Source organism: Botryllus schlosseri, chromosome 5 (genome assembly GCF_051294905.1).
Source record: "Botryllus schlosseri isolate E-star chromosome 5, Bs_hap1, whole genome shotgun sequence".
Lineage (NCBI taxonomy): Eukaryota > Metazoa > Chordata > Ascidiacea > Stolidobranchia > Styelidae > Botryllus > Botryllus schlosseri.
This window is the reverse complement of record NC_137240.1, coordinates 23,246,688-23,268,199: the sequence shown is the minus strand read 5'-3', so window position 1 is coordinate 23,268,199 and position 21,512 is coordinate 23,246,688. Positions and strand designations below refer to the sequence as shown.

Genomic DNA, 21,512 nt, shown 5'->3' with positions numbered 1-21,512 from the left:
AGTAATTCTAATTTCAAAAAATCTGTGTAGCTCTAATTCTCATGTACTTTTTAGGGGTTGAAAATTTTCTAATTGCGCAACTCTGCGTTCAGGGCTAGTCCGTCCTACCACGCCTACGACGAAGACGGTTTCAAACCGCCGGTTCGGGACAAGGACAGCGACGACGAGGAAGTGCCGTGGTGGGCAGAATTCGATAAAACCTACGAAGTGGAAAAGAAAAAATTGGAGGAAGAAAAGACCAAATTAGAAGAACAAGAAAGGGAGATTGTCAAAGACCGGACAAAATGTGAAAAATCTCTCACTTACATAATCTCACATAATTTACAAACTACTGGATTTTCAAAAAAGTGCAACTAGAACTACTGAATTTTTTAAACTAGTAACTAGAACTAGAACTATCCTATTTTCAAAATCCGCAACTAGAACTAGTTAATTTTCAAGATCAGCATCATGAACTCGAACTAGAACTACTCTAAAACCGTTAGCTAGTTGGCCATCAACTAACTAAATGTTTAGTTTGTATAAGTCTGCTGACCACGCCACTGTCGGTAGCAAAGACTCTTGAGTTATCATTAGCAATGGCTGCATGAACATCACACAACAAAACACTGGTATCACCTTCACGCCAGCGTGAACTAATATTATCTGAATGCGCATCTAGAACTAGAAGTACTCGCTTTTCGAAATCTAGAACTGGAACTACTTAAAATGAGTAGTTAACAAAGCCGCAGACTAAGAACCATGACAATACTAGGAGCCGAAGTTTGATTTTCATCATCTTGAAACGTCCAGTACATCAGTTTTGCGGGGGTAGTAAAAATTGAGAAAACATATAGGCAATGCCGCAGCCGATAGTTCTTTTTGATATTGCGATAGGCTCATTATTTCAGGAAATTATGAAGCCTACGCATCTTAACAAAGTCGCAGACTAAGAACCATAACGATACTAGGAGTCTAAGATTGATTTTTATAATCTTGAAATGTCCAGTACATCAGTTTTGCCAGTTAGTAAAAATTGAGAAAATATATCCAAACAAATACATGCGTTTTGGAGTCGAACTAGAAATACTCGCTTTTCATAATTACCAACTAGAACTAAGACTACTCAAACTTTCAAAATCCACAACTAGAAACTTGAAGTACTGAAAAATACCAGTGGTTTGTTGACCGTTAACTAACGTGATTAACATTTTGTACAACACTATAAGGTATGCTCGATTCCTTTACAGCCAAGGAGACCTTGCCGACGGTGCTGTCCACAGACGAGATAGACGTGGTCCAGTGTGTCATGTCGCTCGTCGACAAGGCGCGGGCACAGCAGGACGAAACGATGGAAGCTGCTCGGGACTGCATCAATCATATCATCACCAAAGTGAGAGAATTTCATGTCTGGCTGTCTAATTGAACGAGAGTGAAATGGCGGGTATCTGATTCCGATCTGATTTGTGAAATGTTTCTATGCTTTCATTTTAAACCACCGGTTCCCAACATGGGCGATATCGCCTCCCCCCGGTGGGCTATTTTGAGAAGCGGGGCAAAATGCTAGAACGTTCAGTGAGTAGTATATCTAATTACCCTGATCCCGGCACAAAATGCATGTGAAAAACGGATTATCCTGGAACTGCCGCCAAAGTAGACTCGCTACAAACCATCTTCGGACACCTGGATTTTCAGGGAGCTCTGCGACTAATTGACCTTTTCTAGTCAGTTTACCAGCCATAAAGGTCAGCCATACAATTTTCCCGTTTATTACGTCTGTTCTCTTTCTGGGATCGGGGCTATAAATATTTGTCGAGCTTGACGAGAGGGCGATTCGTCGAAAAAGGTTGGGAGCCACTGTTTTAAAGTGATCCAAGTTATGGTTTTCTTGAAAATGCTACAGGATAACCGTGTACTATACAGTTTATAGTGCGTAACGAGCCAACCTAAGCAAATAGATAATAAACATTTGCTATTCTCATGCTTGTAAGAATGAAATTGACTTTTCTTGCTTCTTTATAACTTGTAATTTAATTCAAATGCAAAGTTTTTGTGGAATCTGTAACTCTAATCTAGATTGCTATGAACTTGTAGCTATAATTCTAATCGCAATCTGATTTGTGGAAGGTAAAAATTTTGTAGTTGTGTAACTCTCGGTTCTTTTGTAGCGTAGGAGTGACCTGTTTCTATTTTCCGTTAGATATCGGCGGACACGGCGTTGACCAGTGCGTTGAGCGGCGATACCGAGGAGTCGTTTACAAAGACCGCCGAGCAATGCATGCAGTCGATTCTGGACAGAGTGTGCCCCGACGATCCTCACACTGCCGCCAGGATATGTTTGAAGGTGAGGTTGGTAATTAGAAATGCAAAGGTGATACAGAGGCAAAGCATTCCCAGTGAGGTCACAAATTTGATTGTGAAGGCAGACTTGTGTGGCCCAATTGAACTCGGGTCTGTCCGGAAAAACCAATACACAACAACTTTGTCTCAATTCCAACCTGTCGGAGTGAAATTATTGACGCTCAAAATTTAGGATTTCAAATCACAGTCGCCATCGTATATTTTATTTCCCTGTGCTCTGATAACTTCTATGGCTGAAATACAGCCACATTTGTTGCGCGTCGTTTTTTCAGCCATATCGCAAAGTATTATTCTCACACGTCCGTTGATATAATACATTATGAAATCTTTACCATTTGCTGACAAGTATCGTTCAAAGATATTCATGCTTGTCTCAGTATAAATATATTATTCCATCGTATATTGATGACAATTGTCAGGCACACCGGTCGAAGAATGTGACTGTACAACGAAAGGCTGACAGTTTCTTTTGGCATTTACAGGAAATTGTCGACACTGTCGTGGAACAGGAGGAGGAAGACAAAGCAAATGAGATCGCCACCGAGATGGAAAAGAAGATCACGGAAAGCAAAGATTCCCGGTAAACTATACTGGATATTAGAGGTGGTTACACATCGTGACGATGCTCACGGTTGGTCAGGAATCGCAGAAGTGTGATTTTTACTAACGTGTGTAGCTTTAAGATACACGTTTTGTATTCTGAGATTTGACTAATCAAAGTTTTAATGCTACCACTGTGGAAAACAGTATTAAAACAGTCGTTCTAGTTGAAAAAATTAACTCCTGCCGTGTAAGTTCAGTGCTAAGATATTCCACTCGGATTTGCTAACTTTTTCTTTCCCCGAAGGCTTTTTGAATGCTACCTGAAGGCGCAAAAGCTCACGGAACAAATGAAGGCCGATCGTTCCTCGAAAAGCCTGATCGAAGCGGCCAAGAGCCAGGAGAGCAACGAGGCGGGCGGCGACGTCAGGAAGAAAGACAGGAGAAGTCAAAGGTCGCGTTACCAAAGAAGATCGCGCTCGAGAAGTCGAGATCGGTACGTGCGGCAGTTTCATTCTCGGTGTTTTTCCTCCTGGCAATCAAATTTTATAGACTTTAGACCAGTGGTTCCCAACCTCTTTGGATGTCAGAGTATACACTAGAGTAGGCTACTTATAACGAAAATTGATAGCCCCATTCAGCTATTTTGAAAGCATGCACATTGCCCATAGACTTATATAGATTCTATATCGGTTATTTTAGCGTTGATAGACGCATATTGGCGAGTGCCATGCATTGAAATAAACTGAAAATACATATCATCTGCATGCTATTATGTCATTATGTGATACTTCATACTTTCCGGCACTTGATGCGCAACTTTGCGGGGGATTTGACGTTGAGTAATAGTGGACTTGTTGCAATTTATACTTGACTATGAGCCGTTATTTAGATGCTAGTAAAATTGTGTCGAAATTTACTCTTCACAGAGACGATACATAAAGGTCTATGACCAGCAGAGCTCAAAAATGTCCTTGTCTGATGGGTATTCATTCATGTGTTTGACGATAGCCTGCATGAATTCTCTTTCCCGGTTTTCAGAAGCGGCCTTTGACGGCTTTAGACATAACTAATACCCCTCATTTTAGCATTCACATACAGAGACCGGCTATAACTATTCATAGAAACAAACAGCTGTCGTCTATTGTATTTTTGTGGTGTATATAAAGGTCAGTCAGAGCAGATTTTTCTCCTGTCAACCCAATTTGATTTTCAGAGGGAGAAGGCGTCGAAGGCATAGCTCGAGTGACAGTTCGTCTTCTTCGCGTTCGCACGACACCAGGACGCTGGTTTCGAAAGAGAGCTTGCAGCAAGCTCAGGCTCTTTTGACGCTGCAGCAGCAACAACTGCAAGTCGCGGGACTCCTTGGTACCGGGTACGAGAGACCTTACTGTTGTTAAACTGATTGATTCAGACTAAGTCTGGGCCAGAATTGTAACCAAGGCACAAAGATTCCAAGTTTTATGGTTTTGACCGGAGTTAATTTCGATTCACAGCCGAGTAAAGTTAAAGTCTTTGGTTATTTAGGGCTAGGTTAGAGTTAGGATTAGGGAACGATTGTAATGGCCCTGGTTTAGAGTCCGCTAAACGTAGAAATCACAAAGTGCTATATTAAACATGCCGAATTTGGAGTTGTCATTTTTCATGACCGTATTCGGAAAATTGTAGGCTACCTATCTCTTGCATAGACTAACTCTTATCGTTCTGTCTCTGACGTACTTTCCTGTTACAGTATGCCGAATTTGGCCGGATTGACTCAAGCGGCCGCCTTGGCTGCCGGACTCACCCCCACTCTGCTAGCGCAGACCGGACTCACGACGTCGGACTTGCCGGTCTTGATTGGCGACAAGCCGGCCGAAAAAGATTCGAAAGTCATGCCGAGATATGAGAAAGATAAGGTTAGAAATTTGCAGACATTTTTCAAAATTCAGGAATTTTGAAAAAATCTAATTTCAATCCGTTGCGTTGTTTAGTCGATGTTTTTATGTCAAAATAATTGATGGATACATGAAAACAGCAGTTGTGAAACAGAGATGGGCAAATTTAGTAGTTTTAAGACATGTTCTAATCATGAACAATTTGTTCAACCGCCAGACATTGAAAATGATTAGAAATTCCATAACCCGTCTAAATTTGTCCGAAATCTTTTAACCCGTTATTTCCGAAACAATACAATTCTCTGAGCTGTAAAGCTAGTGTAGTAATAAATATCTTGTTTTGACGTAAATAATCATGTATAACTGCGAACAGACTTGGTTAACTAGATAATTAGACCAAAATGCCGTTAATCTAATGCTAATCTAATTTGTGAAATGTTTCTACGCTGAAAATGTTTAACTGTTGAACGAACCAAGCTCTGTGTACGGACATTTGTCATTCCCGTGCTCATGATAATGAACGCTGATGTGATATGTGTCACGACTTGATTTTTGTTGTATTTTATTCGATTTACATGTTTTTGCGAATTCAGCAATTATAATTGTGCGATTTTGAAAGGCCAAGCTAGTTGTTCGAATGTGAATGTGACCGTGTGTACCGTCTGCTTTAGGATACCTCGAAAAGAGATGACCTCACTCGCAAGCTGATGCAGAGGATGCGGGATAAGAAACTGAAACAGGAGGAAGAGGACGGCCCTGCGTTCCAAAGCAGAAAAGACAAGGTAAACTCAGCTGCCACCTGGTATTGTTGTGTGAAGCGGTCGTTTTGTAGGCAACCTAACAATATAATCAGGGACCCCACGGCATCTGTTGTAAAAGTTATAATTAAACCACCCTAGTGCCCGGCGTAGTAGTGTACTGGTAGCGTCATATCATAGACTACTTCAACCAGCTCTGGTGCTCGCTGTGATGTTTTGAGTATCACAAGTACCACAAAACTTTATCCATGTGTCCGATATTAACAGGCGACTGACGGTCCCGATAAAGTTTTCACGGGAGGCTTGCTGAAGAGTCGAAAAATTGCAATCTCGTCTTCGTTCGGGAAGTTGTGGACCAAAGTGGACGGATCGCCCAGATGTATGATGCCATTCGCTTGCCTGTTTTCTTCCGTTGTGTCTGATGTTGTGGCGTTCTGTGTTCAGATGACGATTCTCTGGAGCTCACCGAAGAACAGAGAGCTAGTTTGAATGCGGACGGTGGACAGGACTTGGAAAAGTAAGTTTCTAGAGCCCTTTGTGTCTCCATTAGGGCTTTTCAAAAATGACTTTTTTTCTCAAATCGTACTGGCTACTTGATAAAATTGTTAGGTTACCTAATTCAAGCCTACACACAAAATTTCGTTCAATTCCAACCAGTGGAAGCGGAGTTATTGCCGTCGAAAAATTTGGATTTGAATAAAATAGTATATACGGTGACCAATTCTTTGTTTATTTATTATAGTTGTGCTCACCGTAAATACTATTTTATTCACACCCAAATTTTTCGACGGCAATAACTCCGCTTCCACTGGTTGGAATTGAACCAGATTTGGTGAGCATCGTTTCTGTAGGAGATGTTCATATGTAGCTCTCCTAGCTCCTTCCCAGTCCAAGCCTATCAATGGCTGTAAAGCTGTTCAAATAAACACCCTGTGGGGATTTGCAATTGAGTCGTAAGCTAGATGCCTTAACTTTCGATTAAATTGGGGTTAATATTCATTTATTGGCCCCAAAAGCGGGCTTTCCTTTGCCCTGAGACTTGAATATATAAGCTGTTCGTATTGAAAAAAATGTCGAACTGCCAACACAGTTCTGAACCTGTTCACAAGATTTCACTTGACTAGACAGTTTATTGTAAATACAGTCTAATATCTGTGAAATCAGGTTTTCAAGAATGTTTCACGTATGCTTTCAGACTGAAATTGGCCGAACAGGAGAGCCGTTTGGCGTCCTGGTCCGAACAGCAGTCGAAGCTGAAGGAAGCGGCTCAACGCGAGATGCGTGAACAGATAGAGCGTGCGGAACGAGCAAAGAAGGACAAGATCAAGGAGGAGATGCTGGAGGAGGAGCGTCAGAAAGAAATCATGCGAATCCGGGAGGAGGTGGGCCGTCTTTCCTGCGTCGAACGTAATATCGTTGAAACGAAAATCTGCCTACCAACAATGGTCTAGAAAATTTTGAGCTTTTGGGTCATAGCTATTGGCCTACATATTTTTCGAATTGATAAGAATTAGAATTATAGCCACACAGATTTTCCGAATGATACTGGCATTAGAATCACAATTATGGCTATACATTCTTCCAATTGGATGGATTTACAAATATGGCTATACATTCTTCCAATTAGATTATAATTACAATTATGGCTATACAATACATTCTTCCAATTAGATAGAATTACAATTATGGCTATACAATACATTCTTCCAATTAGATAGAATTACAATTATGGCTATACATTCTTCTGATTTTTAGAATTACAAATATGGCTATACATTCTTCCAATTAGATAGAAGTACAAATATGGCTATACAAAATACATTCTTCCAATTAGAGTAGAATTACAATTATGGTTAAAAATTTTCTTCCAATTAGATTAAAATTACAATTATGATTGAAATTATGGCTATACATTCTTCCAATTAGGGTAGAATTACAATTAAGGCTATATACAATTATGGTTATACATTCTTTCAAGTGAATAGAATTACAAATATGGCTATACAATTATACATTCTTCAATTAGATTATAATTAGAATTATGGCTATACATTCTTCCAATTAGATAGAATTACAAATATGGCTATACAAAATACATTCTTCCAATTAGAGTAGAATTACAGTTACGGTTGAAAATTTTCTTCCAATTAGATTAAAATTACAATTATGGTTGAAAATTCTTCCAATTAGAGTAGAATTGAAATGATGGCTATACATTCTTCCAATTAGGGTAGAATTACAATTATGGTTATACATTCTTCCAAGTGAATAGAATTACAAATATGGCTATACATTCTTCCAATTAGATAGAATTACAATTATTGTTATACACTATTACAATTATAGCTACACTGGTTTTTCCGCTGAATTCAGAAATTAGATCAGAATTAACATTGGACCATTTGGAGACCTTTCACTAATAGACTAGAAGTAGTATTATAGCTATAAATTCTTCCGAATTAGATTAAAAATGAAATTATAACCGCTCAGGTTTGTCCAAATTAGATTGAAATTAATGAATTCGCAAAAACTTGGAAACTGAATAAGTTAAGTTCTTTTCAAATAGGAGCAAATGTCATACAGCACACTTACTATTCAGTTCTCCTGCATCATTTTCAAGAAAAGCGGAAATTAGATTTCAATTTAAATTAGAGCGTCGAGACGTTTCACAAATTAGATTAGAATTAGAAGTGGGGCAACACAACATTTGACAAATGAGTTGGAATAGAGTTAAATTACTGGCAATTCACTCTAATTAGCTTAATAGCCCTAGTCTGGCTGTTCTTCACCATGTAATTTCAAGTCATGTTTTGCAACGGGAAGATACATGCCGAGTATAACAATAACTATAAAACCTTCTCAAATTGGTTTTATCAATGGTTGATCTCAGTTCTGTTCGATCTTGTATATGTAGTTGGTAGTGTTTCGATGCTCGTTGTGAAATTAAGATGGAAATACTTTTCTGCAGGTACGCTCTCAAATCCGCAAGGAAATCCAGGACGAAATCGAAAAGCAGCGAAAAAGCGTCTTGGAAGACCCGGGCATGCGTGAGAAGCTCTTGCAGCTCGAGGCGTTGCGCAACCAGTCGGGAATGTTGGCCGTGAGCAGTGTGGGGGGTTCGATGCCCACCAGCACCATGGCCAACACGATCTCCAATTCTTTACCGACGATGCCCATGGGCGGACAGGTGAAAGATCAAAGATGGTTTCAGCAGCAGATGAAAAATAAGCAGGTACGGTCAAGTTTTAGCGAAACCTCTCCCGTTTCAAATCTGTACTGATTTTGATGTGAAAAACCAATCCAATTCAGGTAAAATGAAAATTAATGAGTTACGTCAGAGTTGAATCTAGTTCTTGAGAGGTAGGCATGCTCAATTGCAATATACAATCGAATAGGCTATTGATATTGAAATGAACCCGAATATTTCCAGCTGGTTATCGTTAGTAACTGGTAGAGGATTGGTATAAACATTATCTATCAATCGTATCACAAAATAGGACATCACCGGCATGAGATTTCAAAAAATCTGTGCAAAGAGAGTGCTTTCTTAAGACAAGTGTCAGCCGAAAATATTCGAGTTCATTTCAATATGAATATACCATTTAATTGCTAGTTTTAGATCTAGTTTTTTGTTTTCAGAAATTCAGTAACTTGTACGAGTCTGTTCGCAATCCTTTTTTGTTACCAGGATATGGAAAATTGGATGGAGGCTCGCGGCTATATCACTGCCGAATTGGACGAGAACACATTGAAGATGGCGCAAATGACTTACATGCAAAACTGGACCGCCAGCCAGAGACAGGCCTACATGCAGTGGTACTGGCAGAGCAAGCAGTATCCCGGGCCTCAGGGCTATCAGCAAATGGGAATCGCGGGCCAGAGACCCAACCCGTCTAATATTCCGGTATGATTTGGCAATTTGTCCTCCTCCCTTGTAGCTTTACGTACCGAAAAAGACCACGAATTATGCAAAATATCAAAATGCCAAAGATATCAGAGACGGGTATTTCGTGAACCGAGTTTAAATAATGTCCTTTTCTGTGGTCAACTCGCCCAATATAAGCTGTAAACGGGTATTTTGTGAGTCGAGTCAGAAAAATGACCTTTTTCACCCGTTTCCTAGTCCGCTTCAGTAATTATACAGCCTGTGAAAAGTGTCGTCCTTTACAGATGTCAAAATACAGTAACTTAACACGCTCCAATCCTGGCAGGTCCATCCGCACACTGTGCCGACCAGCTCGCACAACTTTCAGAAATTCCAAGCCGGGGCTCGATTCACCCATCCCAGGGGTCAGGTGCCCGACCATCACGGCCCTATGTTGGGTCACAAAGCCCCGTTCCCGCAGAGAATGCCCTACTCGCTGGATCAGTCCAGGCGACCGCCTCCGTACAACCAAAACATGCAACAAGCCATGCAAGGCTTTTCCGATCATCACTATAAGCATGGATTTCCACAACACGGTGTCGAAAAACAGACATTTGGACGAGAGGAATGTGAGTATCTGCACTGCTGATGGTACATACAATGGAATAATATGTTCATACTGAAGTGAACTCTATTTCAATGCGCTCTGGCCCTTCTGTGCAAGCCTAAAGTTGTACAGAGGATGTCGTTGGGCAGTGGGCACTGTATACATTTTGATACGTGATGTGCCTTATCAAAACCTGCCAACCTCGTAAGTCGGCACTTATGAATTGAATAGTACATTGTTATTGAAATATGTCCGTGTATTGTCGGTAATAGTCAGCAACGAGTAGAGAATTGAAAAGAACATTCCATGTTAACAAACGTATCACCAAATAATAGTTGGTGACGATTTCGCTTGACGAGTGTCGGCCGAAACAATACGGTCTATTCCAATATCGATATATTATCCGATTTTATATTGAGTTTCCCTAGGTCCAAGTCTATGCCAGTGGTTACCGACCTTTTTGTCTTCGCAGACCCCTTCAAGTTTCAGTTCAAATTTGGCTCAATTATCGGGCAACCGTCACATATCTTGTGCAAATATTGACTGTGTGCTAGTGATAAATGGTGAGAAATGACTTTTTTTTTAAATCACATCGTACTACTGTAGTTTTGGAACAAGGGTGGGCAATTATTTTTCTATGCGGGCTAAATGAGTTACAGACTTTTGTTTTTGGCATGGCTATTCATCTTTTATGGATGATGTCTCGTGGTAAAATCGAGCACTGAACGAATTTTTTTATGAAATAGGTATTTGGAAACGTAGACTATGACAGATCAATTTCAAGCACAGACCGTGCAATGCATAATGTGACAATCGCAACGAAGAAGATTTGAACTAAACTATGTGGAAAGAGTGACTTCTTGTGACTTTAATTATTATGGCATAATTTGCTTCTTGGCTTCATTTTGAATTTGGATTACGCATGCGAGCCTGGGAGGGATGCAGGCCGCGTAATCGCGGCATATTATTGTACGTGAACATTGAACAGACTTCAAAGTGGACCAATTTCCGTTCCAGTTCAGTTTATAAAGCTTATCGATTAATTCCACACAGCAATATTCAGAAGTAGATTTATGTTTTGAATTCCAAGCAACGGGTACCTGGGCCGCTCAGAATAGCTCGCGGGCCGCCCTTTGCCCAAGTTCATTCGAACTCTTGCTTATGCATCTGAGAAGGAAAAATAGATTTCTGCAAACATGTCGGTCATTCCGTTGATGTGAGTGCTGACGTTTTATCAGTAATGAATCAAAAGTGCCCCCGTAATCTCACGAATTTGAGATCAAATATAAAATGAGTTATCAATCATTTAGCAAAGGAACCCCGGTTGAGAACCACTGGTCTGTACCGATAGAATCATCCATTTCGTGCTTTCCAATGGCAGAATTCATGACCAGCCTGCTTCAGGAGATAAATCGGAGGCGACTATTTCTCGAAGACTAATACGCATGCACCAATAAATTAATTGCATAGCCTACGATAAAGTGAACACGAAACAGCCGTAGCCTGTTTTTATAAATGAGTTGTGTTTTAGATGCACCTCGCGACAACATAATGCCGGGTGCCACCGGTATGCTACCCCACGATCAGCGGGCTCCAGGTCAGCAATCTCTCGTCGGCGCCGTCAACAACAAGCCTATTCAGCAGGTATGAAGGTTGAACCACTAGCTTGATCTACTAGATAAATTCGAGCGGAATTGTAATCGATATTTTGGTTTTCCTGAAAATGCTACAGGAAAACTGTACTGTCTCAGAAGAGCCAATTCGGTGTACAGTGTATACATTTGCCATTCTCAAGCGTACGGAAACGAAGTGTGATTTGATATGAACCGTTCCTGACCTTTGTTGTATTACCAATTAGGAATTGAATTTCCGCGACCTTGCGAATTCAATAATTCTAATTCTAGTGTAATTTGAAAAAGCTGCTTTCCATTTCTTACTACCTGAGGTGTTCAGCAACAAATTATTACTGATTTATTTGAGCACTCTCATAGTACATCCACTTGTGGTAGTTTGACTTCCGGCTAGTCCCAAACTACTTTATAGCCCTGCCCTAGTAGTATTTCAGCATTTTGGTCTACCACTGAAATTTGTTGCAAGTTAAATCTTTACAATCATGGACACGGGATGATGAATTGACATTGCATTTGGCAATTTGTGTAGCGTCTAAAAATGTAGTGTTGCTCTGAGCCACAGATAAAACAACCATGATCGGCCGTGTAGCATATTTTCGTCTTGTTTTTAATAAATCTTATCGAATTGAACAGGCCCACCCTGACGCAAACATGCCAGGCCAAGGAATTGCGGGCGTAGAGCAGCATCCGCTTCATCAGTATCCTCCGCCCGGTTTAGAGGACGAGGACAAGGTGGCTGAATCTTCCCTGCTTCAGGCTGCGAACGGTAAGAATGATACTGGATGCATGCATCCAAAACTAAAAGCTGGCTTGTGAGCACCATTTGGTTTTCACTGTGCTGCTACTTGGCTTGGCTTTTTAGAGTGCTTACAACTGTGACTTTGGTTTTGTCATCGTTTTAAACTTTGTACAACCTGTACTAGCTATAGGTTTTTATGGGTCACACCAAAAAAGGTATATAACGAAATGGCAATACAGATGAGAGGGGTCTTTAAGGTGTCTGGTGCAAATGATAGCTCATTGCCTTGACAGTAGACATATATACAAAGAGTCATATACATAGGATGATTCTTTTTGAAGATATTCTCACATTGAAGCTAGCGTACTGAGATCCTATATGCATAATATGTGCTATGGCCCTACCGGGAGGGGGGTCTCCAAGTTTTGCTAAAGTATAAAGTAGGCTCAAAGGTGGAAAATATAAAATGAGAAGTTCACAGTCGGTGAAACTTCTACAATTCTTTGACCTAGCGCTACAATCTTGACAAATTTTGACTTTGGAAATAATCGCCCCCCTTATTCCATAAACTTGTGATATCTGTTCGCGGGTTGGGTTAAAAAATAGTATTTCACTTATTTCAGAGCAACCATTGCCTCCGGGAGAAGTTGAAGTGGCAACTGGGTAGGTAATTGTGCGTGGTGATATCTTGCACATTTTTTAATTGCCATTTCTGTGTTCAGAAACATGGTAGACGAGATGCCGTCCACTTCCAAGGTAACAATATGGCCGAGATGTTTGTTAACGCCCTTTGTGTATTATAATTTGATGCTTTGCAACAGTCAAAGAAGCGGAAGAAGAAGAAAAAGCACAAAAAGAAGAAATACTCGAGTTCGGACGATGAAGATGAGGATGAAAATGATCCAGAAGCGGAAAAGGCCGCGATCTTGGTGCGTATTTTCTGGGTAAAAAAACGCATGAACGCGGGGTCAATTTTTTTGATTCCGCAGGCCAAACTGGAGAATCTTCGCGATGTGGAAGACGGCGAGATTGCCAGCGACGGAAACCAGGGGGGTGGGAAAGCAGCAAAGAAGAAGAAGAAATCAAAAAAGGAGAAAAGAAAACACAGAAGGAGGACTGCCGACAGTGAGGATGATCCAAGGTATCGTGTGACTATATCGGTGTAGATACCGTACACGGTTTTTTACTTTGACTAACACTGTTGAATATTTTCCAGCGCACTGCCCGCTATGATGGTACCGCCGCCAATGGTTCCTACTTTGAATCCAGAAAGTGAGAAATAGTTTGATATCAGTATACTACTGAACACTGTTATGCTATCGAAATAAACCTGTTTATTCTCAGCTGACACTCGTCAGGGCTAATCGCAAGCAACTATATGCTGACCATTACCCCTGACATCTGCGAGACATAGTACAGTTTGTAACACGCGAAGCGTGCGCATCAAAGTGCCGCACTTTCTCCCAGGGTTGTAATCCAGTCTCAAGGTTCCGAGTCACAAGTCAATCTCAGTTTTGTAGTCAAGTCGAGTCATTTTCAATTCGTCACGGAGTAGCGTGTCGAGTCCGAGTCGTAGTGTTTCGACTTGGAGCCCAAGTCGAAGTCATTGCGTTGACTGTTCAGTTCCGAGTTATTGTCTTGTGAAACCCACTTTTAACAACTCTGCTTGGTAAAATAAAATGTTTCGCATTCATAATATACTTATTTTCACACTTATAACAGTTTCTGGTCGCTTTTTCAAGTACCAATACTGATAGTCGCAACAATAATAGTGCGATAACTTTTCTGTTCTTCGAAATTGCAATGAAATGTCCGCCTTGGTAAACCCAGTCTCGAGTCATAAGACTTGGTCCGAGTCATGCGCAATGACTCGGGTATAAGTCAAGTCAGTTCACAAAGTGACTCGAGTCGAAGTCGAGTCATTTTTCATTTTGAAGAATATGATTCAAGTCGAGTCATCAATAAATCGCGACTCGAGTCATTACAAACCTGGTTTGCCCACTGATGATATATGTATAGGTGGATATGGAATTATAATGAAAAATATTGGCTTGTAAATGACCATTGTAGTGTGAAAACACCATAAATAGCACAAAACAACAATAACACGAACTCTTTGTACAGTCCCGGTGGGTTTTGGAGGGCCAGGACATTTTCCGAATCGAGAATTCCGCGACGAACGCGCCTACATGCATTTCCGTCGGGACCAGGGTGGAGCCGGGAAGCCGCAGCCCGTGCTCTCGTTCCAGCGCCTTGAGAACCCCCCTATGGGTCCGGGAGGCGATCACATCCATGCTCAGAGGAAGAGAAGCCCGTCGCCGCTGCCTGTGGGCGTGCCGAGCGACCCGCTCGAATTCGAGATGTGGCAGAGGAAAATGGAGGCTCGTTATCATAAGGAGGCGGGCCGGGCGGATGGGCGTCCACCCGCTGGTCAGCAATTTGTGCCGGACGGCGAAGGCATTAGGATACGTGTCGGGGGTCGAGGTTTGCTGTTTTCTGCTTTGTTATACACTTCTGAATTTTTTATATAATTTGAGTCATATATCCACATTCAAATGAGCTATGATATTTTCGGCCGATGCTCGCCTGGATAATCGATTTTATACCAACAGTGGTATATAACAATATTTTTTATTTTTTTTACTAGTTGCTGACGAGTGTCGGCCGGAAATATTCGGGTTCATTTCAATTTCGATATATATGTTGATGTGTACATACTGCGTACAAATATGAATTGTTATTTGTGTAGTTGCGCTGTGCCCATCGGAGCATCCTATGTTCATTTTTCATGTTTTGAGAAGATCTAGTTTTTGTGAAGTTTTCGTTTTTAGGCAATATACTGGCCACGGTTATGTTTGAATCAGTGTGCAAACCATGGTAAAAATGGGGCCGAAAAAACAAAAACTTTACAAAAACTTGCTATTTTTGAAATGTGAAAAATGGCATAAACAACGATGTTTTCCTAAACAATGGTAATCAATGACATAGCGAATTTCTTGTTAAGATTCTGTTCATTCAACATATTCGCGAAATTAGATGATTTGAGTTCTACAAATATAGGATATTCTATGTTTATATTTTTACATCATTTCCTAAACCAGGTGTTCTTGAACTGCATTTCGTGAAATACCAATGTCTAAGCTACAACTGAAAAGCTACATGCCCCTCCTGGTAATCAAATCACGCCGTGATGAGGGCGGACAGGAGTGACAGACTTGCGTCATTAAAGGGACAGATTAGTGCAAAATTGATTATCTTTTTGATCAGCTCTAGGGTTTTCATGTCCACACAATCATCCGAAAATATTTAGGGGTAAGCACAAGAATACGACTGTCCTAAACGTAATATTACGTTGTTTTCTTAGCTTATAGATTCTCAACGGTTGCTCTACGTGTGTGCAAGTGTAGTTTTATTAGCTCTGAAGTCTTTACGGCCCTCTGCTTTCTTGACTACGGAGCCATTTGTTATGTATCTTTTTCCTTGCTTCAACAAAATATTTCGTAAAGATCCCATGGACGGCCCGAACGATGACGTGGCGATGATGATGCGCATGATGGACCGCGAGGAAAAACGGAGGGAGCCTTCCCCCTACGCGTTGAGGGGGATGGGACGAGACGATAGAAAACGAAGAGTGAGTTTAAATAATATATATGATTGAATAGTATATTCATATTGAAGTAAACCCGAATATTTTGGGCTGACTATCGTCAGGGGTAATCTTCAGCAACTAGTAGAGAGTTGGAAAGAACATTGTATATCAGCAATCGTATCACAAAATATGACGTCACCAGCATGAAATTTCAAATAAGGGACCGTTCAATGTACTATTTTCAGGTGATACACGAACTCCTTTTGTTGACAGAATTTGGGTTGGTGTATTTTGATGAAAGTCGACTCCAAGGCACACAAATGGATTTCCTGCATAATCATAACAAGGCACCAGAAACTCTGTCTGTGGGGTGTGGTGTATTTTTGTTTTAATGACTAGGCAAGGATTTAAGTTGGAGTATGTTTGCATAATGGTTTGACAGGATGATCAATTTTTGATGACCAATTGGGGTTAATTTCGGGGTTAGGGTTGGATTAACGTGAGCCTACTTCCTGGTTTATAAAGTCACAGGGTCAAATGTCGTTTGCCTATTTGATCTAGTACATTTGATGGAAGGCAAACTGTTTGCCTACGAAATCTTGTGAATTTTGGTGATCTGCTGCTTGCGTTGAATGTCTGGCAATTGGTATGATGTGTTTTCAGTCGATCAGAAGCTTTTTTTATATTTTTTGTGCAGACTGCAGCGCCCCACAGGGGAAGGAGAAAGCAGAGACGTGTGATGATGCGAAAGAACTATCACGATTGGGACAAGCCCAATGACGATGGATTGGTAAGGCTTCTTTCTTGTCTTAGCTCTCGATGCCGGATAATGTCCATTAACGATAAATCGAGCGCGCAAGGCACACTAGGGTTGTCCAAAGTTTGGAAAATCTTACAAATCCTCCGTTGTAATGTCTTGGTCTATGCACTATGCAGCATTGTCTGTGCTTACCTTAATACCCCTTTTCTCTGCGATTATTAAGGACTTTGACATATCATATCCAGCATAGTATGTGCTTACTTTTACACCTCTTTTCTGCGTAATCATCAAGGACTTTGACAACATATGCAAGTGAATACAGTTTGATGCAAGCATCTGACAAGTGCCAAGCATAACCCACTGATTCAGCCGATCCTTAGAGCTTTCAAAACTTCGACTATGCACTACAACCCGAGCCAAATAACATCACACAAATTATAGTGTCATTGTTAAGCTTTATATTTGTATTCAATAATGATACGCCCTTTCTGAAACTAGGAATCCGTCACCACTTGCATAAGCGCCTATGCTTTCCTTCGTTGCAAACAAGGCTACGGCGGTTTCCTTCACAATAATGCGGTCATGCTTTAGACGTTTTTGTGAAGCAGCTGTTGTTTGTTCATCATGTGTTTCGTACCTCAACATACCCTGAATCAATCCTAAATCATTATCTGTCAGCCTACATACAATGCGCTTTCAGAATCGCCGCCGGTAGCAGGCTCTTGATTGGCTAATCGGCTATGCTTCAATGACCACGACAGCAGCCGCTTGCTGATTAGGTGATCAAGGAGTCTGCTACCGGTTGTGGTTTCGTGATTATCAGTCTTCTTGCCATTCTGTGGCCGTGGCAGGATCATTCTTCGGCAGCTACTTTTAAACGCTTTGCACGAAATCTTACCGGTTTTCCTGTGAGCTTCTATCAGGCCCGGTGTCGTTTTTTATCAATAATCTATAGCAGTGGTTCTCAACCTTTTTTTAGACACACCCCCATTTTTGATAATGAAAAATTCCGCGCCCCTTATCGTCATATCACAAAATCCAACTGAGATGCTAGCAACCCTAACAGATTGTTTGGTGGTATGGTCGGTTATGAATGTTGATTAGAGAATAAAAAAATATGAAATTGGATCTATACAGAGAGAAACACGCATGTATTGGAGGTAGATCGCGCGGAGCGCAAAAATTTTCTTTCAGGTGACCGCTTCGTCGCGCCCCCCTTCAGAAGTTTCACGACCCCCAGGTTGAGAACCCCTGATCTATAGAATAAGACATTACAACGGAGGATTTGTAAGATTTTCCAAATTTTGGACAACGCTAAGGCACATGTGGCTAATATCACATTGCGAGTATGCAGAAGTTGCACTTTTTAGACATTTGTTTAGGCTATGTTTTAAAATTTCTTCTCTGTATTTGTGGCAAAATACTTACGTTTTACACTTCGAAAGTAATTTTGAGTTATATTTGCATCGCCATTCTGAGTGAAATTATCATAACTACTGGGTGAAGAAGTCCCTAAAGGGGTTCCCAACCATTTTTACGGTGTGACCCCGTTTGAAAATTTTGACAAGCCGTGACTCTCCCCATCTTTTATCCTTTTGAGAAATATTTAAAAACATTATGCTGACTTTATACAGTCACCCAGGGCCCAAGGGTGGGGGATTATTTTTCCACATCGGCCAAATGAAAAGCGGAAAATAACTTTGATGGGTCGAGTCAATTTCAACTTCTAAAGTACCAATGCGGACTAAATAGATTGCCTCTGCCAGTGCGGCCATGCTTTTATATCGCACGTCTCCTGATTGAGTCTGTATCTGCGATGAAGCTATCTGAAACCAGCCCTGTTTTCGTAGTTGAACCTGGTTTTTTCTGTGAATGATTCCTATTTTCAGATCTACTGCCTCAGTGGCAGCGATAGCTCGGGCGGCGGTTCTGATGCAAATTTGGACTTTGACAAAATGTTGGCAAGAAAACGAAAAGAGGCAGGGAACGAAAGGTACCGAATTTGCATCACATGCTTCATGATATAAAATATTTGTCACCAAGTCACAAGGCTCCGAGTTACGAGACAATCTCACTTTTATAGTTTTGACCTAAGTCGCATCCAGTCGATTCTGAGTCATGGTATTATGACTCGCGTCTGAGTCCAAGTCCTTGTGTTAACTGCTCAGTTTCCAGTTGAAGTCTTGTTAAACCCACTTTTTATAACTCTGTTAGGTGATATCAAATGGCTCGCACTTATAATATACTAATTTTCCTTACTTTTAGTAGTTTCTGGTTAGCATTTTTAAGTACCAGTAGCAACAGACGAAATCCCAATGGTGTGGTCGCTTTACTATTCTTTGAAATTGCAATGAAATGTCGGTCATGACCATCTGAGTCTTGAGTCATATCTTGGTTAGAGTCATGCGCAATGACTCGAGTCGAGTCATCAAAATCTGCATCTGAAATCTGAAATCAGGCTGTGCGTTGGTGACTCCAGGTGCATGTCTTGATTTCAAAGACTGCACCAAGTCGTTTCAACACCTCTCTATCTTTTCTCCCATCGCAATCTCGTGTCATTTTTGAAAGGATATAATAATTACCAGTATACTGGAATAATGTGGGACCCGATTTCAGGGCTATGATGTCTCCGTTGCGTAATCAAACTCACTCTCCTGCCAGAATCGGATGGGATCGTAGAGAAATATCTCATAACGAGAACCTGTTTCAATCCGCCGAGAAACCACAAGGCATCCCGGTTATCGGAGGGGGGCCGCGTCCGATTCCGACCAACGTCTCCATGAGCAGAGGACCGTCGCGTCACGACATGATACCAGCGCCCGAATTTACAACGCCGCACGACATTGTAAAGCTGTCCCCGGCTATGCAACCAATGGGCTACCATCAGGATTCACACTTTGAACAGCGACGCGAGCAAGCCTTCCTGCCACCCCCGCCCATGCCGATGGTCGCTCATCCGATCCCGAGACTGGGATCTCAGAGTGTCGCCTCACTTCCCCCGCCACCAATCATGATGAATCTTACTACTCAGCAGCATCACCCAATGAATTATGGCCGGCAGCGTTTCAGAATGTGATCGTGATGGATGAGACTTGCTTTTTTTTCTCTGTATTGTCGGTTGTGAGACTCGGTCCGTGATTAAAATGGGATGTTTTTCAATTCGTCGGCTTGTGTGTGTTGCAGAGTTTGAACAGCTAGAAAATTTTGAGGCTCCAAGTTCGATTAAAATTAGAATGGAAGACATAGTCTTTTTCCAAACTAGATTAGAATTATTGCTTGTTCTAGAATACAACCAGGCCATGGGTCAAAAGTCGGCGCTTCTTCGCTCTACGACTTATGTCTCAAATACAGATGTGCTCGTGGGCCAATTTCCTAGTTTTTGGTGGTGCAGTGGGCCGCAGCATCTAAAATATATGTATTCAATGTATTTTCAAGTATGTCTTATCTGACGGGACCTTGTAGACTGCTGGCAATTCATACACATCGTGAAAATGTAATGTACTATCCAGGCCTGTGGAGTCGGAGACTGGGTAATTTTCGCTTGATGGAGTCGTGAAAACTATAATAGCTGGAGTCGAGGGGAAAATACTGACTGGAGTCAGAGTTTGTGAGAATGACCCTGACTCCAACTCTCTATCATGAAAACATTTGCTTTCAAAGAATTTGTATGTATCACCAATCACTATTATTAATAACCATACAGATCAGGTACGGCCAGCCCGTGGCACGCAGGCCAAATTTGGCACACGAGAAGGTTATGTGTGGCCTGCGAGGTAATTCTCTAAATTATTTATGACATCAGGTACAATTGCAAGGCCAACCAAAATTTGATGATGACTAAAACAGCAGTTCTGACGTATCCAGGGGTCAGCCACATTTATCCCAGATCTTCGTATATGACCATTAAGTAGGATATTTCATAGCAGATTTATTTGACTTGAAATTTTTCTCGGTACTTCGCATGATTCATTGTGACTAGATTTCTTGCATTCAGTATTTGAACCCCCTTCTGAAAATTATAAATACATATTATTCACAGAATTGAGTCTAACTATATTCGCAATTGGGTGATAACATGTCGTCCAACATGCGGCTTCACTTGTGCACTCGCATCGAGATCGCCGACAAAACATTTGCACAAAATGATAGAGGCATGTTCACTGATACCGTCGATTTTGCTATGTCTAAACGTCGAATAATCCCGTCCTTGCCAAATGAGCTCAGTGGTATACAGATGCGACCCCCAATGCATGTTAGCAACATATTTATTGATATAATTCAGTCAATTAATGAATTATATCAATAAATATGTTGCTAAATATCTTGCAAAAGAATTTCGCGCGATCAGGGCCTGATTCCGCACTGCACAGTTGCATGACATATTGTTATCAATTTTAGAGCGTATTTATAAAAGTCTTGTTTGCAATGTTACCTAATTCCGGTTCGCTCCTATCGGACGACTAGAAAAAAGGTTATCAACATTCCAGCTGCCCGCGCAATGGTTCGTAAATCTCATGTGTCCCTTTGGCCGAAAAAGTTGCCCACCCCTGATATAGACATTACTTGCAAATTACAACTCAGTTGAACAGGGGAAGAAAATCGCAATATGCGTTTTCGCGATGCAGACAAAATTGATGCAATTTTTGGAATTATACCGAGCGAGATAGTGTAATGGTTATGCGTCCGGCTTCTCGAGCGGTAGGTCGTGGGTTCGATCCCCGGCCGGGTCATACCAAAGACTCGAAAAATGGGATCCGCAGCTATCCTGCTAGGCGCTCAGCAATCACGGATAGCATGGAGGAGAAA

The 21,512-nt window shown here is 41.2% G+C and overlaps 1 protein-coding gene across 4 annotated transcripts in view; it reads left to right on the top strand.

The window, feature by feature from the left end:
• The window catches only part of LOC145439421 (uncharacterized), a 33,031-nt gene extending 13,166 nt beyond the window's left edge, over positions 1 to 19,865 (top strand). For 3 of the 4 annotated variants that reach the window (XM_080316901.1, XM_080316903.1, XM_080316902.1), the window contains 26 exons: positions 93 to 286; positions 1,230 to 1,372; positions 2,180 to 2,323; positions 2,823 to 2,920; positions 3,188 to 3,376; positions 4,097 to 4,255; positions 4,613 to 4,778; positions 5,429 to 5,539; positions 5,783 to 5,894; positions 5,960 to 6,032; positions 6,711 to 6,897; positions 8,484 to 8,747; positions 9,204 to 9,419; positions 9,727 to 10,009; positions 11,519 to 11,631; positions 12,252 to 12,384; positions 12,981 to 13,020; positions 13,080 to 13,113; positions 13,179 to 13,286; positions 13,347 to 13,498; positions 13,574 to 13,629; positions 14,482 to 14,841; positions 15,864 to 15,988; positions 16,644 to 16,736; positions 18,596 to 18,699; positions 19,323 to 19,865. In XM_080316901.1, coding sequence (XP_080173027.1) covers positions 93 to 286; positions 1,230 to 1,372; positions 2,180 to 2,323; positions 2,823 to 2,920; positions 3,188 to 3,376; positions 4,097 to 4,255; positions 4,613 to 4,778; positions 5,429 to 5,539; positions 5,783 to 5,894; positions 5,960 to 6,032; positions 6,711 to 6,897; positions 8,484 to 8,747; positions 9,204 to 9,419; positions 9,727 to 10,009; positions 11,519 to 11,631; positions 12,252 to 12,384; positions 12,981 to 13,020; positions 13,080 to 13,113; positions 13,179 to 13,286; positions 13,347 to 13,498; positions 13,574 to 13,629; positions 14,482 to 14,841; positions 15,864 to 15,988; positions 16,644 to 16,736; positions 18,596 to 18,699; positions 19,323 to 19,782 — 4,117 coding nt within the window. In that variant the 3' untranslated portion in view covers positions 19,783 to 19,865. The remainder of the gene's footprint in view (positions 1 to 92; positions 287 to 1,229; positions 1,373 to 2,179; positions 2,324 to 2,822; positions 2,921 to 3,187; positions 3,377 to 4,096; positions 4,256 to 4,612; positions 4,779 to 5,428; positions 5,540 to 5,782; positions 5,895 to 5,959; positions 6,033 to 6,710; positions 6,898 to 8,483; positions 8,748 to 9,203; positions 9,420 to 9,726; positions 10,010 to 11,518; positions 11,632 to 12,251; positions 12,385 to 12,980; positions 13,021 to 13,079; positions 13,114 to 13,178; positions 13,287 to 13,346; positions 13,499 to 13,573; positions 13,630 to 14,481; positions 14,842 to 15,863; positions 15,989 to 16,643; positions 16,737 to 18,595; positions 18,700 to 19,322) is intronic. The other variant, XM_080316904.1, reaches the window with a different exon arrangement.
• Positions 19,866 to 21,512: the final 1,647 nt, after the last annotated feature.